The sequence below is a fragment of the Balaenoptera musculus genome, chromosome 1 (assembly GCF_009873245.2).
Source record: "Balaenoptera musculus isolate JJ_BM4_2016_0621 chromosome 1, mBalMus1.pri.v3, whole genome shotgun sequence".
In the NCBI taxonomy this organism is placed as follows: Eukaryota; Metazoa; Chordata; class Mammalia; order Artiodactyla; family Balaenopteridae; genus Balaenoptera; species Balaenoptera musculus.
Window position 1 is genome coordinate 132,210,821 of NC_045785.1, and position 16,918 is coordinate 132,227,738.

The 16,918-nt window shown below is 45.1% G+C and overlaps 1 protein-coding gene across 2 annotated transcripts in view; it reads right to left on the reverse strand.

Annotated features, from left to right (window-relative positions):
* The window catches only part of ASTN1 (astrotactin 1), a 323,652-nt gene that overhangs the window by 83,803 nt on the left and 222,931 nt on the right, over positions 1–16,918 (reverse strand). Inside the window, exons 10-15 of one of the 2 annotated variants that reach the window (XM_036835133.1) lie at positions 15,473–15,610; positions 14,807–14,957; positions 6,560–6,726; positions 5,195–5,221; positions 3,978–4,172; positions 2,476–2,603 (exon numbers count right to left, since the gene is read on the reverse strand). In XM_036835133.1, coding sequence (XP_036691028.1) covers positions 2,476–2,603; positions 3,978–4,172; positions 5,195–5,221; positions 6,560–6,726; positions 14,807–14,957; positions 15,473–15,610 — 806 coding nt within the window. The remainder of the gene's footprint in view (positions 1–2,475; positions 2,604–3,977; positions 4,173–5,194; positions 5,222–6,559; positions 6,727–14,806; positions 14,958–15,472; positions 15,611–16,918) is intronic. The other variant, XM_036835140.1, reaches the window with a different exon arrangement.

Here is a 16,918-nt window from a genome sequence, read left to right on the forward strand (position 1 = left end):
TTAGTGCAGGACTTCTTGGACTCTGTTCCATGCTCAGGTGCTGCAAATTGCTGAGAGGTAGATGTTACTGTCTTTCCAAATTATTTGAAGATAGAACCTATTTATGAGTGGAGGGCTGGTTTTTCATGAAACAAAACATGCTTGAAAATGCTGATATAGAAGAATCTGAAGATCACTTTCGCTCTAAAATCTTTTAAGCTTGTAGGTTTATGGGGATTGCGACCTATAATAGCACATAGTGTGGCATGATATGACATTCCATGTATGACTCTCAAGAAAGATATAATTAAAATGTTACCAGAACTAGGAAATAAATATGGAAGAAAAGTGGTCAACCATCTCTTTAACTGATTCTTCTAGTTATTCTGGGCTTTGAAAAAACAAGACTGATTCCTTCTTACATCAAAGGAAATACCTGCTCTTGGACTCACTGGTATCACTTCCTAAGCAAAATACATTAAAAAGAAAGGCTGGGTAGAAAACTAGCAGGTCAAGAAAAGTTCTCTCTGTACTTTTAGGAATGTCACTGTCTCAAGACCATGAAAAAGGAAAGGTCCCACCAGGACATCCTTCCACTCCTTTTGCCTCTGATATACCAAATCAGGAGAGGTCCAAGGGCACAGGGAAGAAAGAAGTTTCTCTTGCGGATCTGAACAAAGTTTGGATCTTTTTCTTATTTCCAAAGATGGAGATTCAGACACATGTTTTTTCCTGATGTTTCTCAGATCTGTCCTCCCCAAACAGCTCAGGTAGCATCCAGCACTACTCTGCGTCTTCCCAGCCTGACAACTGAAAGTATAGCTCCTCACCCCCATGTAAGTTCTAATGCGTGAGAGAGTTGTCCTGGTGACTCTCTAAACAGAAGCCAGGTAGTTTATTGGCAGTGTGGAGCCTGCCCTACTTCTGTGCGCCATCTCACGCCTCCTTTACAAGGCATTTTACACACACGCGGCAAGTGTTTCTCAGCCGATGACAGGGAAACAAGAAAAGTAGATTGCCAAACGCTAGAGACGTAGGCTTTCAGGACACACCCAGAGGTGCACTTTAATTTTTTTCAGGTTTGTGTGTGTGTGTGTGTGTGTGTGTGTGTGTGTGTGTGTGTGATCTTTTAGAAGGCAGCTTATTTCGATGAGATTTATTTCTGGTCCAGAATATATCTAATTGTTTTCTCTCCTGCTCCCTTTCCTTCTTCTACAAGGAAAACACAGTTTGGTAGTTTGAATGTTCATATTTTCTTTCTTCCTTGGTATATTTATTTATTTAATAAACATACATCTCAGTATGTATCAGGGACTGTTTTTAAAACTTTATGAATATTTATTCCTCATACTAATCCTATAAGAAAGATAATACTATAATATCCATTTTTACAGGTAAAAACCTGAGCCATGGAGAAGGTAAGTAACTTGTCCAAGATCACACAGCCAGTTGAGCTTAGCTGTCAGGATCCAGAGCCTAAGCTAGTGATCACTATGCTATACTAACTCAGATAGACCTACTTCTAATCCCATTCCGGTCTAAACGAAATTTTTGGACATAACTTGATATCTGAAAAAGGCTTACACTCAGTTCAAGCCATTCTTCAGAAAAGGGGAAAATAAAGGGGAGAAGGGTCTAGAATAAGGAAGACATAGAATGAAGAAGGGAGAGGAGTAATGGAGAAATGAACAAAGCTGACAATGGAAGAGCTCATGTCGAGACTCCTAGTAAGTGAAGCTGAGTTCCCGGTTGGCTGCCTCTTAAGGGTCCCTGGAACACTTTGAAATGCCTTCTTTGGTCCAGGAGGTGCTAACTGGGGGTCTTTAGTGGCACAGAAAGGAGAAGCGACCCCTAGTATTCCTGCCTCTCCCAATCAGCCCATACCTTCGTTCCACAGTGAGCCGAGGAGAAGAGTGCCATTGGGCTCAAAGCAACGTTGAGTGACAGGTGTTATGATCCCCATCTTATGATGGGGGCCATGAGACCCCAAGAGACTGTATTGTCTAATGTCACACAGCTAGAAAGTAACAGAGCCAGGAGTCAAACCCAGGGTCGTTTGATAACAAAGCTCTATCATTCTCTATTCTCTCACACTGCTCTAGAAGCACTTGCCGGGGAACCAATGACAGATATTTAGGCTCTAAGCGATCCATCTTCTTTCTACCTCTTCTGTGACCTAGTCACTTCCTCTAATCCACTGAGAACTCTGAACTCTTACATATCTATTATTTCATTTGTTTTCAAAGCATCCCAATAAGACTAGCAGGGAAAGGTATTATTATGGCCATTTTGCTGATAATGATGTAATAATATTGGCCGTTTTACTGACAAATAATCCTACTAGTGTTCAGTTTTAGGACTGAGCTTTTATTACATATCAAGAAAATCACTGGCTTTGAAACCAAAATAAGCAAGGTCAAGAGTCTTGAGCTCACAGAATCATAGGGAGCTGCTTGTTTGTTTCTGCCAGTTAAGTAAGGTGTGTGGCACACTCACCAGTCAAGAAGTCTGGGTCCGGGGTTGGTTCTGAGATTTCCTCCAGGCACTGGTTCTCCAGGGGGACAGTGGCCACCACAAGGCCATCTGGCAGTTGCTGGTCTAAACCTCGAGCAAAGTTGTTTTGCCTGGAAACAGAGGCCGACTTTCATCTCTGAGTGTTCAAGTGAACCCCACTCTTTGGTGAGCGATCTATGTCTCAACCCACAATGGACCAAAAACTTCCCCTCGCCCTGAACCCCACTCAATGTACATGTCTGAAGCAAGACACAAGTGTGAGAAGCAGGGCAAGGGCTGAGGGAAATGAGAAATAAACCAGCTGAAAAGGTCTACTTACAAGATCGAGAATATTCTTCCCCCCATCCCACCCCAGTCCCTACTCCCTGATCCCCTCTCCACAAGATCTGGGCAAATGCAGCCACCACAATATTCATTATGACACCTCACTGCTTGCCATTGGCAAATGAGGTCCCAGGCTAAAAGGGGAAATTTTAGTAAAGTCTACTGTCTGTAACAGAAAACAGAACTGACTCCAAAAAATAGCTCGAAAGTTTACTATCAGTTTGCTTGTAAGAGTCCAGACCTAGCTTGCTATCAACTGTTGGTCCATATTATAACACTTTCAACATCATTATCATCATCACCATCATCTCCTGAAACACATGGATTCTGAGGACAATGTACTCAAATAACCTAAGACAGATTAGGGACAGGGGTCAAATGGAGAATTTCCTAGAAATATTCTAAGTCAGTGGTTTGAAACATTTTGTTCTCAAGACCCCCTTTACACTCTTAAAAATAATTGAAGGCCCCAAGTAGCTTTTGTTTATGTAGATTATATCTACATTTACCATATTTACCATATTAGAAATTGAAAGAAAAAATTAAAAAATATTTATTGATATATTTTTAGATGACAATAATAAATCCATTAAATATTAACATGTCTTGAAAAATGATGAGATGAGTGGCATTACTTTACATTTTTTGCAAGTTTTTTAAATGTCTGATTTCATAGAAGACAGCTGAATTCTCACCTCTGCATTCAACTTATTGCAATATATTGTTTGGATTGAAGTATATGAAGGAAACCCATCCTCTCTGTAGTTGGAAAAGGCAGGACTTTGAATATCCCCTGAGAGGATCTCAGGGACCCTCAGGGATTCTTGGACCATATTGAGGACCTATGCTAGATTGACTAATTCACCAAGACTCAGAGGGATGATAGAACCTGAGCATTTTGTGGTGCCTTCCATGGAAAATCTTGTAGTCTCTGCCTGGGCAAGGTAAAAGTTTATTTAACATTTTACTGTTCAGGGTTCTTGGGTTCTGGAAGGAGGAATGTTAACCTAGTAAAGACCAGGGGAGAGAAAATAACCTATCCTTTTAGGGTCACATTTACCTGGATCCAAGATACAAGACTTTATGCTGACTTTAAGACCCATCAGAGAAGAGATCCATCAATAGCCCTGAATAACCAGTGCTATGGACATGGGGTTCACCTGAATGTTCCTTTCAGCACCTGTCCAGCAGCCACTTCCTTGGAATGGTTGTTGTAACCAAAGAACATCTCCCCAAAGAGGGTCTGGTTCATGGGGAGCTCTCTGCTTTCCCCACAGTCACCTCCCTCTGGACAGGTCTCTGTGATGAGTTGGCAAGAGCGTCCATCCACACCAAGCTTGTAATCTTCGATGCACCTAGCATGGTGGAAAGCTCAAGATAAGAAGTTATTCCATCAATGAGCCATGCAGCCGACACAACCCAATAGACTGGAAAAAAATGCCTTCGGAGAATGTTGGATAGCCAAAGATTATGAGTATCCTGATTTGATTTTGTCCCCTATATAACTCAGTTTCTTAGGTCTATAAACCGAGTCTTCTTGCATTATGTGATCATACAGAACCTCTCACCTTTCCTTTGCAGATAAGTGCTTCCAGAGCTCTGCCGTTCTTTCTCCTCTAACAAGTGTAGGATTTCCCAGATAGGTCTGAGTAAGAATCACTGGATATAGGCTTATAAATGAGTTAACACATTTAAATCCAAAATATTCTAGAGTCTTTCTCCAGAACAATCTATATGGCCAGACCCTGCATTTGTTTGGAGGGTAATCAGGCAGCAAAAAGAATGACACTGTGCTTAAGAAATTAATAACCTTCTAACCTGGTCCTGTGACAAGTCAGCTAAGAAATTAAAAAGATTGATCATCTTGCAGCTGTGCTCTGTTTGAATATATCCAAACACAAGATCAACCCATATTAACTCCCCCTTAATTCAGAGTAGCATTCCTGAACTAAAGAGATGTTAGGGCATGTTGTGTGGACACCTCCTTGATATCCTCCCCATTAAGCATGTGCAGTTACTCTAATGGAAGAGCAATACTGATGTTGGTAGATACGGGTCAATAACCCATAAGTCATTAATTGGACTTTATTTGTAGTTATAGTGAGAAGAACATAACTTGTTCGTTCAAGTAAGAACGGCTTTGATAAAGCTGTCATTTTAAAAGCATATTGATGTAATTTGGGTCTCTCCTTAGAAACATACCAAATTTGGAATTTATAGATGTTCATGACATTAAAACACATCATTTATTGCTATCTATAGTAATTGTTGCAATAAGATAAAGACCTCTGTTCTACATAGAGGAACAAATTATCATAGTTTTAAGTGGTGAGAAGCAATATTATCATGGCAATGACACCACCCTTTACTGGGTTACCTTGAATTAGTTGATTGAACTCCACATCTGTAAAAGTGAGAAAAACAGTAGCTGCTTTGTTAGGTTACTGAGAAGATTAAGTGAGATACTGAACTCAAAGAACTTACGCTGTGCCTAGCCTATAGTAGGTGCTCAATAAATGCTGCTATCATCATTAGCAGAGGTACAAATGAAGCCTATGTTAATGCAGCTTTGTTTTCCCCATTCACCATTTACATATCGTGTGAACAGGTGTGAGCAGAGCTCTTTAATTATAAGTGCATGTGATTTGGTCTTTCTAAAGAACCTCAAATCAAGGACTTCTTTTGGAAGGCTATATATAGTGGCTTGGAGAGTGCTAAATGTACATGTGTACCAAATTCTGATGAAATAGGAAAGAAAGTCCAGTTAGGGACCTACTGTATTAGTCCAGGCAACAGACCTGATTTGAGACCCACAAAGGACTTTATGGCACCAGCTTAGGTCTGGGACAAGATAAAGTGGTTCCTTCCTTGAGCCATAACACAGTGTTTCTGGAAAGAATTTTAAATTTGGCTGGTTCCTTCTTAGTCCATCCTGAGCATCTTGACAACTTGCCCTTTCACACTGCCCCATCTCTCCCATTCTCCTTTGTGCTCATGGCCGCACATCCCATCGTAAACTCCTTTGAGAGAGAGGAGACCAGATCTCACATCCTACCGTGTCTCCTATATCTGACACCTAACTAGGTTGTCTGCACAAAGTGGGTGCTCAAATATATGTTTATCAAATAAATAAATTCTATGCTACTTTGGCTAAATTTACCTCATTAATCGAAGTGGGTCAACCATAATGATAACATTATAGAGATTTTAAAATTGAGATCAAGCTTCCGTTTATGGAATGGGATTTTACAAGAAACTAAACAGGAAAATTGCCACTTGCAAAGAAAGAAAATATAATGAAATACAATAAAATAACATTACTCGTCCACTGAATAATCTCCTCATGATTATTCAGCAGGCACTGGCTTTCAGCAACAATCCAGCATGTCCCTTCTTTGATAATTGATTGGTTTCACACAATCTTTCCCAAGCTTTTGGACTGTGGAATCCTTTTGTCACAAAACAATTAACATAGCACCACAAACACAGTTTGGAAATTCTGGTGTAAGCAGGCAATGATTTAGGTAAACCCCTAGGTCAGTTTCCTCATTTTCAGTGGTGACACTAGATTTTCCCTAAGGGTCCTTCCAACTCTGACTTTAAAAATGCTCCTCTTCCAGTCCTGAAGGCTCTTTCCTCAGAGCCTAAGGGCTGGCCTAGAGTGACCAGTTCACTTGGATTTACTTTCCTGAAAGTCCCTCATCCCAGTAAGCCGGTTGGCCTCATGGGCAGCTCAACTCACCCGCAGAACATGAGGATGTTGTACACAGCGGGGTCGTCCGGGAAGGGCGCCATCTGCTGCAGACACAGCTGCTCACAGCCACCGTTGAAGCCATCCGAGCAGTCCACCCCGATGTGGCGGTCATAGCAACCAGAGCTGTCCTTCATGGGGCTGAGTCCGGATGGGCACTGGCACAATCAGAAAGCATCCACACAGGTGGGTGAACCCGGGACCTGGGTTCTCTGGGAACCAGAGTGTAACCACTGATGCCTATTTTTAGCATTCAGCCTTGAAAACATCAACGTTGGTAAGTAATGCACGAGTTTCCCACTATGCTGGACTCCCTGTAAAAGCCAGTGACCTTTTTTGACATCTCGCTTCTTCTCTCTGGGCACAGATCACACACATTTGCATTAAAGCTGATTCCTCCAAGCAGGCTGGAAGGGAGCATTGCAGCAAGACAGGGCCAAGGTGTGCTGGCCTCCCAGTTGGGCCTCAGGCGGGCAGGAGAGTGGAAGTGATGGGCCCGAATTAAAATGCATTAGAAGAGACTCCTTTGGGCTAGGGGAAAGGAGTGCTGCTGTTTGGACTTAGGATTAATAGGACTTTATTTTTGACACCCAAAGCACTTTGTCAACATTGGTACCGGATAGCAGTGTTGGAGAAAGCGGACTGAGCCAGGGCTGCCGGCCGCAAGCAGGAAGTGGACTTTCTCTGTGACCTTGGCCGGAGCCACTCTCTCCTAGTGAGAGTGGTGGTACTCATGACCTTCCCACCTCAAGGATGCCCTGAGGAAGATGCACAGACAAGGGTACCTGCTACATGAGCACCCACAGGTGCCATACTTGGGTTTGGGCTTTATCCCAGTTCCCTGGACACTCAGTGTAAAACATTTAGCTTTTCTGTACCACCACGTCCTCAAGAAACTACCCAAGAATGACAGCAGAGGAGATAATGCAGGAAGAAATAATCAGTCAGGTCCCAGGCAAGATGAAAAGGCTTGGTGAGCAGTAGGAACCCTCACAAGGGATCCACGAGGGGCCAGGCAGTGTCTAATATGCCTGCATCTTACTCACGTAACCCTCACAGCATCCCGTAAGGTAAGCGGGATGATCATCCTCATTTTACACGTGAAGAAACTGGGGCACAGAAAGCTTAACCTCCCTAACGTCACATGGCTGATCATGGCAGGACCACACCTGAAACCTTGGCAGGCTGCCTATGGAGTCCGTGACCTGGCCGCACCATCACCAGCTCACAGCACAATCAGGCTCTCCCACAACAGTCACTGTTGACTGAACACTTAACTAGTAGCCGGGCGCTATGCTATGTGCTTTAGGTATTTCATCTCACAGCACCCTGTATTCTCCTCATTTAATAGACCTGGAAACTATTAACATTGCCAATTAACGCACGAACTTCTTACTGCACTGGATTCCATCTAAAAGCCAATGAATATTTTTTGCCATCCTGCTTCTTCTGTCTATGCAAAAGATACTCTGCATTTACATTCCTGCTGATTCTTTCCAACAGGCTGGAAGGGGAAAGATAACTTGCCCAGGGTCCAGCAGCTTATATGGGGCACAGCTGGGGGTCTGTCTAGATCTGACCTGATTTTAGTGACTGCTATACACCTACTGTCAGCTAGCTAAAACACTCCTCCAAAACTAAAACCAAACAACAAAAAAAGCCTTTTAAAACTCGGTAGAACCGTGTTAAACACCTCCTCTCCTGCCCTGCTGCCTGGCTGGCTCTTGCTCCTGGTTGCCAAGCACCTTGGCCTAGTAGCCTGGAGCTGTCACAGGTGTGCCTCTGAAAACCCACCTCCCCTCTCTCCATGCTTCCCAACTGAAGATCACAGCAGGATGGGCACTGTTTGCTGACACTAATTCTGCAGTTTCCCAAACAAATGGCCCACTCATGAGCCTGCCAGGCTCCCAGCCTGGTCCATCCCCTTTCTCCCCAGGAAGCCAGCTGGAGTGCTGGAAGGTGACAGCATTTAAGGATGTTTCCAAGGGCTGCCTCATGCTGTACACACCCAGATGTTTCAGATGATGGTGAACGAGCAAATGAGGCAGCTGAGGATTGCACCCCACATTTCTTTAGCCCCCTCCACGCACCCACTTTCTTGGCCACCCAGCTGTTAGGCCAGATGTGCGACCAGAAGGGAGCTGGCTTCACCACTGTGAAGCTGCCCAGGCATGGACATGGTGGGTATTGAAACACAGAAGTTTGATTGGAATTAAATGGGCTGCACTGGTTGCCATGAGTTCTTTTTTCCTTCTATAAAGCTTGAGAAGAGCCATCAAAGTAGAGACAAAGCCAGTGCTCCTGTTATTCCCACCTCACGTGGTTTCAACCCTGGTACCAGCTAGCTACCTCAGTCACTAGCCAGGACTCCCCATCTTCTCAACCACCTGCTTTCTTTTCAGAATGTCCCATCAAGCGTGATATTTGACAAAGACGTCACCAAATGAAACCCGAGCAGGCTTTGTTCCAGAATCCCCAAACCTGGCACATCCACATCTTGTCTGGCCCTGGTGTCTAGATAACCATCGCTGTGCCAGACTGGACCACCTGATGTTTACACTTTCGTAGGAGATTTGGAAAGAAGACAGCTGCCTTGTCCAAGTTGGATTTCTTTTCTCATAAGTAAAGCTAAAAATAATAATAACAGCTATTGGGAATTAAGCAATTCCATGTGCAGGACAATCTATATAAATTATCTTCAATCTCACAATTAGACTTTCTTCCCCTTATTTTATAAGTGAACAGACTTAGACTCGGAAAGATTAGTAGTACTTGTTTAAGGTCACAGAGGTGGAAAATGGCAGAATCAGAATTTGGACCTATTTCTATCTGACCCCAGTGTTCATTTGTGTCCCTTCCACTCTGGCATACTGCTTCTCAAGTGTGAGAAAAGCCGGATTTTTGGAATTGCTAAAGAATAAAGTCAGTGTGTCAACAAAATAAAGCAATCCCATAGATTTGTTGTTTGTTTGTTCAATTGTCTTAGGCAATTCCTTGAGTACATTCTGGAATCAATTATGGATTTGTAGATCCAGCCTAATATTCTCTCTCTCCCCTTCTCTTCACACACACACACACACACACACACACACACACACACCGTATTATGGGTGCATATATTTATAGGACAAAACACTGCAAACTGTCCAGAGCAATGACCTTGAAGGCAAGACAAGATCCTCAATCACTACAAAAGATGCAATTATCTTTAGTGCACTGTAACTTACTTGGGCTGCAGTTCAGAGTAAAACATTTTTGAAAGATTTCAAAAAAAGGAAGCTGAAACCAAAAATAGAGTTTTCTTCTTAACTCTTGCTGAACCAGAACTCCCATCCCCAAGGAGTCTAATCAATCAAGTTTCCCACGGTATAAATTTGCTTTTGTTTTTGCCTGAATGTTTCATGTGCTGTTATAGTCACATTTTGAGCTCCTCAAAATCTATATCTAAACACGAAGAAACTACAGGCTCCAAATCATGGCCTCTTCCTAGAAGTATCTGTAGCCAGAGACCAGTTGTCAGGAGAGAAATCCGGCCTCCAGGAGGAGCTTGTATTTTCCCTCTGCAAGTGCTGGCCATTCTCTTCTGCCGGCTTGTGGACAATCCCTCCACTTCTTCCTTAAAAGAGAACTGTTTGCTCAGGATTGAGCACCAAGTTCAGACATTAACCCCTCTTTGCATAGGTTACATTTAGCAGTCCCAGGAAGAAAACTCCATTTATTATGGCAACAACCCTCCCCCATCAAGAAAGTCTAATAAATGAGCTCATATTTCAGTGACCCCTAAAATACACAAGGTTAATCATCTTTCATGTGATGCTCATGGCTTCTTGACTTATCACTGGTCTAAAGCATAATGTGCTAATGAGATTTAAATGATTCTCCCCATTCAATTCCTTTTCTTCACTGTCTTGCCCCTCTGTTTCTACCAATGATTTTTGGTTGATTAATTACTTAGGAGTCTAGTCAAATCTTACTCAGCCTGAGACACACACACCTCAGTTACAGATTATGAGGTGGAGGCTCTGTTGGCAGATGAATATGACTGATGGACACAGGAGTGTATTCAGGGCCCCTGGGAGAAGAGGAACAACTTTCTGCAGCTGAGCCTGCCTTGCCTTACCTGGATGATTCATAAGACATGCAACGATAATTCCTACTCGAAATAGGTTCTTTTTTACAACATGGCAGTCTTATCCTTTTCATAAATAATGATTTCCCCAGCTGTTTGATGGGCTTTCACATGTAAGCCCAAGCCATGCAGGAGCAAGGGGGAAAAGTCTGATGGAATTAAATTTATATTTCAGCTTCCTGCCCCCACTTCTCTGAACGCTTCTGAGGCATAGCCTTCTGTTTACTGTCCTACAGAGAGAACGAGAGATGGTCATCTGTAATGGTCTCCGCACATCTGCGCTCCAGTAGAGGGGAAATGACACATTCTGTGGGAAACCACTGTGGACAGCAAGTGGACAGAAGGGCGGCAGGGTCGCTGGGTAATTCAGTGCTCATTAGAGCATAATGCTCTGGCAAGGAAGGTCATGTGTTCAATACATGAGAAAGCAGGACAGCAGACCTCTCGCCTTCCAAGGCCACAGTCTGCTCACCTAAGGATGTGCAGACACCTCACAAAGCAGAAGGCATTTTGAGGGGTCACCATCAGGATGAGTGTGAAGATAAGGAAGAAGCATTAGAGTATAGGCTTTCCATTTTTATAATTTTTTTAAAATAGTTTTATAGTGTTGGAAATCATTTTCTAATTTCAAATACGGTTTTATATTAAACCGCAATAGGTAGGCTTGGTAAGAATCAAGGTGCTCTGGTTAAAGCTGGGAGAGAGGAGACTAGAGTCCTACCCACCAAGGCTGCTCCAGTTCCCACTGCTGTCTCCCACTGATGGCACCAAGGATGTCTGCGACATAATCCCTGGAACCTGTGACAAAAGGGGCTTTGCAGATCATGTTAAGGCTCTTGAGATGAGGAGATGATCCTGGGTTAACCAGGTGAGATCAATGTAATCACAAGACTTCTTAAAAGTGAAAGAGGGAGGACAGAAGAGAAGAGAGAGATGTCCTACAGAAGAATGGTCAGGAAAATGCAATGTAGCTGGCTTTAAAGATGGAGGAAGGGGACCATGAGCCCAAAACTGCGGGCAGCCTCTAGAAGCTGGAAAAGACCAGGAACAGAGCCTCTAGAAAGGAATGCAGCCCTGATGACACCTTCATGTTAGCCCAGGAACACGGAATTGGATTCTCACCTATTGAGCTGTAAGATAATAAAATGGCTGTTGTTTTAGGCCATCAAACCCGTGGTAATTTGTTACAGCAGCAATAGGCCACTAACACATGGACTCTGCAGGACCCCCTGGGGCTCCACAGAACAGAGAATGGCACTCCTGTGCTGTGCAGGTGGGGACCACTGCTCCCACCCTGGCACAGTGAGGACAATGGGTAGGAGTAAGACCTGTTGTCCGCGGTGGGGGGCGGACCTCTGCTCCAGGAATCATCCAAACGTTCAGCAATCCTGCTGTTGGAGAGTGGTCTGGTTTGGAACCGAGTGACAGGCTGGTACAGGGCTATGCCTTTCACGGGTATTTGTTTCCTGTCCCCAGAGACTACATAAACAACAGGGCAATTAATTGGGTAGCAATTAACCCTGTGGGAGTCCATGCATAACAGAGAGACGTGCCCTGCCTTCCTAGGAAGAAGGAAGGTTGAGCAGCTGATGTGGACCAAGCCCACCTGTCTGGCTTGAACTCAGTCAGGAAAATATGCAGTCGAACCTGTCTCTTCCTGCATCTCTGTCCCTTTCCCAGGTTCATTAAGGGCCAGCGTGCTCTGAGTGCCTCCTCTCCTTCTTTCATAGGCATATGCCTTTCCAGGGAAGCCTTTCAGTTCAACACTCAGAGAACTGAATGTCAGGGTTGACGTGGATGGAATGAGGAAGGCAGCCCGATTCTCTCCACACTGCAGGTGCTGCAGCTGATGCCCTTGTCCCTGGTCCTCCTCCAGATGACACGGAACCCCTGGGCTAACACACCAAGGCTGCGGGATGGTACTGATGCCCAGTGGAATCAGATCAGGCTCAACGTCAAGTTTTTCTCAGTAGGGTCACAAGATTATGAGGTGGCCCATCAGCTCTCAAGCCCCAGTCCTCCTGCCTCAGGGATCCCGTGCTTCACAGCCAATGAGAAACAGTCAGTTGAATGGGCCTGGCCCCCTTCTCCCTCCAAGAGCCACATGGGCCAGTGACTTCAAAGTCTTATGCTAATGCCAAGTGCTGGTATAATTGGGTGACTTCTGCAGTGGCTCCGATTCGCAAATGCAGTGGCCTTATTGCAAATGCATATTCATCGGAACTATTCCTGCAAGCTCCGTCTCACAGATCACAGTCTTAAAAGTACAAAAATACATCAGCACGGCAATATGCCAACTGAAAGGGGCTGGGATCACCAACAGAAGGCAAACCCTGAGGGGCTCAGAGAAAGGGCAGAGAAGTGGGAAGAGATGGGGAATATATCCATGTGCACGTGTGTGAGTGTGTGGGCATGCTCAAACTCGTATGAGGGTGGTAGGGGAGGGATGTTTACATGTGTGCACACACAGTGTTTCAGTACTTATAATGACCCACCCGAGAGAGCAGCAAAGAAGGAAAGGTTAAAATCTGGATGAAGAAATGCAGGTTGAATAGTTTTTTAAAAATGTGTCTCAGCTGGGAGCTCCATTAGACAGTGGAATTGTCTCCTGAGGGAGCCGGTTGGGAAGCTCATTGCTTAAGACATCTGAAAGCAGACTAGCTATAGGGAGGGGAGCACCTGGGACATCGACTTACCTCCTGGCTGCCTTTGGAAGACACGACCTAAAGAGCACTTTTCTTTGTGTTTTCCTGGTAGTCCTCTCTGTTCTGCCTGCCCTTCCTTTTGATGGACCGGCCAGGTCCTCTGCCCCCCTGCCCCTCAGCCCTCTCTATTTCCATTTTCTTTTCTTTCTCTTCTGTCCCTTCTCAGAGGAATCAGGCTCCTGCCAACAGCTGCCCAATCTGTGAAAGTCTGAGGAGGCCTTTGGGCTGACAGAGTCGCACTCTGGACCCAGGTACGTATCCATCTTTGATGGAGAATAGCTCCCTGGACAGGTGCTCAGAGACAGGGAAGTAGGGGGTGTGAAAGATGGAACTGGCCCCAGCATCCTCACAGCTTGCCCCTGCTCTGGGCCCCTTTACAAGAGCACAGCTGTCAGACTGGGAAGCAAGATGAGGCTCCATATCCCCTCCAGAGCTGGAAGCTCCCAGCTCTGCCCGGAAACCCTGCACAACAACGTGTCTCAGTGAATCACCTCTTCCTCTCTTTTATGCCAACTTTGTGTATGGCTTTCCTGTCTTTCTTCTCTGCCCTGTTCCCTCCCCTCTCTGTCAGGGTTGCATCATTCCGCCCTCAAAAGAAGGGAAGGCTGAAACCTGACAATGGTGTTGGTGGGCATGAAAATGACTAATATAAAGGCACCAGGAGCTGAAGCCTTGCCCATCTGCTTCTGCCTCCATTTACCTGCGTGGGTCCATCAATCTTCATATCCATGGCATGGGAGATAGCTTGGTCCACTCTAACCCAAATAGTCTTTCTAGTTCATAGCATCACATAGTTTACACGTAGCGAAAGTCCATATAGCTGATAAAGTAGAAAACCACATTTGGGGAAGCAGGACTTCACTGCTATGGTCTCAAAGAGGACATATTTTTATTTCTTCTCTACCATTCCTGGCATAACTTACTTCTTTCATCACTCTGGCCTTAGGTATGTGTCTTCTAAAATTTCCTATTATAGTCAATGTAATTTGACTCCTGACAAAGGTAGGTTTCTTCTAGAATTTCCTACTATAGTAAATGCAGTCTATTTCCTACTAGAGTCAATATTATACTATTAAGCAGTTAATTCATTCTCAAATTGTTTGAGGGGATCCCTCATCAACTAGAGTGCAAGACTGGCAAGAAAGGACCATGCTACATAGTTCATGACATTTTCCTAGGATAGTTATAGTACACACAATAGGTGCTCCATAAATACCTCTTGATTAAATGACTGGTAATTAGCTCCTCATCTCTGTCAAAAGAAAATTCATAATGTAGACTAGACCGTAGTTACAACTAGGGAGGAATCACTTTTACTCACAGTATGCTTTCAACTCTATCTGCATTGTGTCTTATCCTGTGGCCCCTCTTCCTGAAATTACAAGCTCGACAGGGCAGACATACCACGCAACCAGTGGAGTCCAGCTTGCGATCTGAGATGCAACGGAAGTTCTTACTGCAGCCCCCATTATCCTTGCTGCAATCACGGACTGGTCCAAAGGAATCTAAGAGGACCTCCAGGCTGTCAAAGGAGGATGAGGTCATCAGCTCCTCTCTGTAAGGAGAAAGAGCAGGAGGTAGGAGGAGGCCAGGGGACGCCAGGTGCAACAGGTAGCCTCACATTCCACGTTGCTGTCGGGCCAACCGGATCATGTCTTACTCTCTCTTACAAATATTAAAGATCAACCATACTCTGAGCCTTGAACTAACAAATTATGGACATTCTCCATCTCTGGGAAATAAGCCAAGACTGTAACTCTTGGTCAAAGAAGAAGGTCTCAACTCAGGCAAGGAAATTAACATTTTATTGCCTGTCAGTCCTGAGGGTCTGTGGGAAGTGCTTATAAACTCTAATTTTATGTCCTCTCTCGGTACACGAGACTTGGGATGTGCAATATTGACCCAGATAGTGTAGATCCTGGCACTGCATCTGGGGAATTGGAAGGCAGCCTGCCAACTTCTCCTTCCAGCTTGTCTTGATTCCCTTCCCAGCACCTTGGGCGTTCAGGTAGTTTCCCACTCGGCCTCCCAAACCCGTCGTGGGCCTCAGCGTCCCGAGGCTGGACTCACCTGACCTCCACAGCATCCTCCATCACTGTCATGTCTGTCTTACACTTTGCCGATGGGTTGATGGCCAGTTCAGCTGGTGGAATCACAAAGCTCTTGCTGAGGGGCAACCACATGCCCTCCCCGAGGGTGTAGGTGAATCTGCAGAGACACCCACCACCAGCTGGTTATGACTGGCGGGATAAGCACCCCACTGGAGGGCCTGGCACTCTACCTCCAGCTGCTTCCTTCTTAGCCCTCGTAGTCCTCTCCAAAAAGGAGAGCTTATTGTCATTTTATGGAGGAGATGATCGACTCTGAGGCAGGCAGAGAGTCCTACCTCTGCTCACGCGTCCAGCCGGTTGGAGAACTGATGATGGCATCCACTTGCCCGCTGTTAAAAGTGTCTTTTTTTTTTCATATCATAAGCAATCAAGTTCCAGTTTCCTTCAGATTTGAAACTGGGCTTCCCCGATCTTAAGTCAGATATAATTGGAAGCATTTTAATTGGAAAGATGTACCGGCCTCCCACCATTCCCATCCCCCACGTTGCACACCCACAGTGGTAGCGACGGTTTCTCTCTGTGCCTGGAGGAGCCCTACCAAGGAAAAGAAAGAAGAAAAGCTCCCTTTTTCTGGCTTCTATGTGATGGGAGCGGAAATGACTGAAGCTAGGCGCCTCCCGGGAGGAGAGAAGAGGGATGAAGAAGGCAGGCCCAGATGTATTCTCCACACTCCTACCCACACCCCTAGCTAATGCCGCTAACCCTCAGGAGACAGGGAAGATTTTTCTTTTTTCTTATAACAAGGGCTAAAAGGAATAAAGGAATCAATCAGCATTTCACGGGAGAGCTTAAGGAAACCATGAGAGATTATTTGTTTATTTATTCATTCATTTTATTTCAAAGGCATTCAAATCCTCTGTGTTCACAGTCAAAAATAGTCCCTGGGATAAAAGCCAGTGTGGGTGGGATAGCACGAGGCTGTGGCAGTCTGGCGTCCCCTTCCCACTTTAAGTGCAGGGAGGAACAATGGAAGGATGCGTACAATTGAACGGAACCAGCACCGGCTCCATTAGCAAGCTGGTCACAGAGCACCACTTCAGACTCCCGCTCCTTTCCCCTAACCTGTACACTCCCCTCTCCACTCCCCAGGTTGCCTGAGATGCTAGGAAACCAGACTGATGACATGAGATCTTTTATGAGACGTGTAGCCCTCTCCAGGACGCGGGCCACAGAGAATCCCCACTGACCAAGGCTCATGGGTTATAAGCAGCCAAGCCCTGTGATTTTCATGCACTCCCTGAACAACAGACCTGGGCAACAGAGCAGCTGAAAGAAGAGAAAGCAGGCACCCAGGGGAGAGGCAAAACCACTGAGCAAGTGGGACGTGGCCAGGATTGGGGAGATTTCTCCCTCATTCCCAGCCGTACTTTCAGTCCCCTACTTCTTGGACCTGTGGGGCAAACCT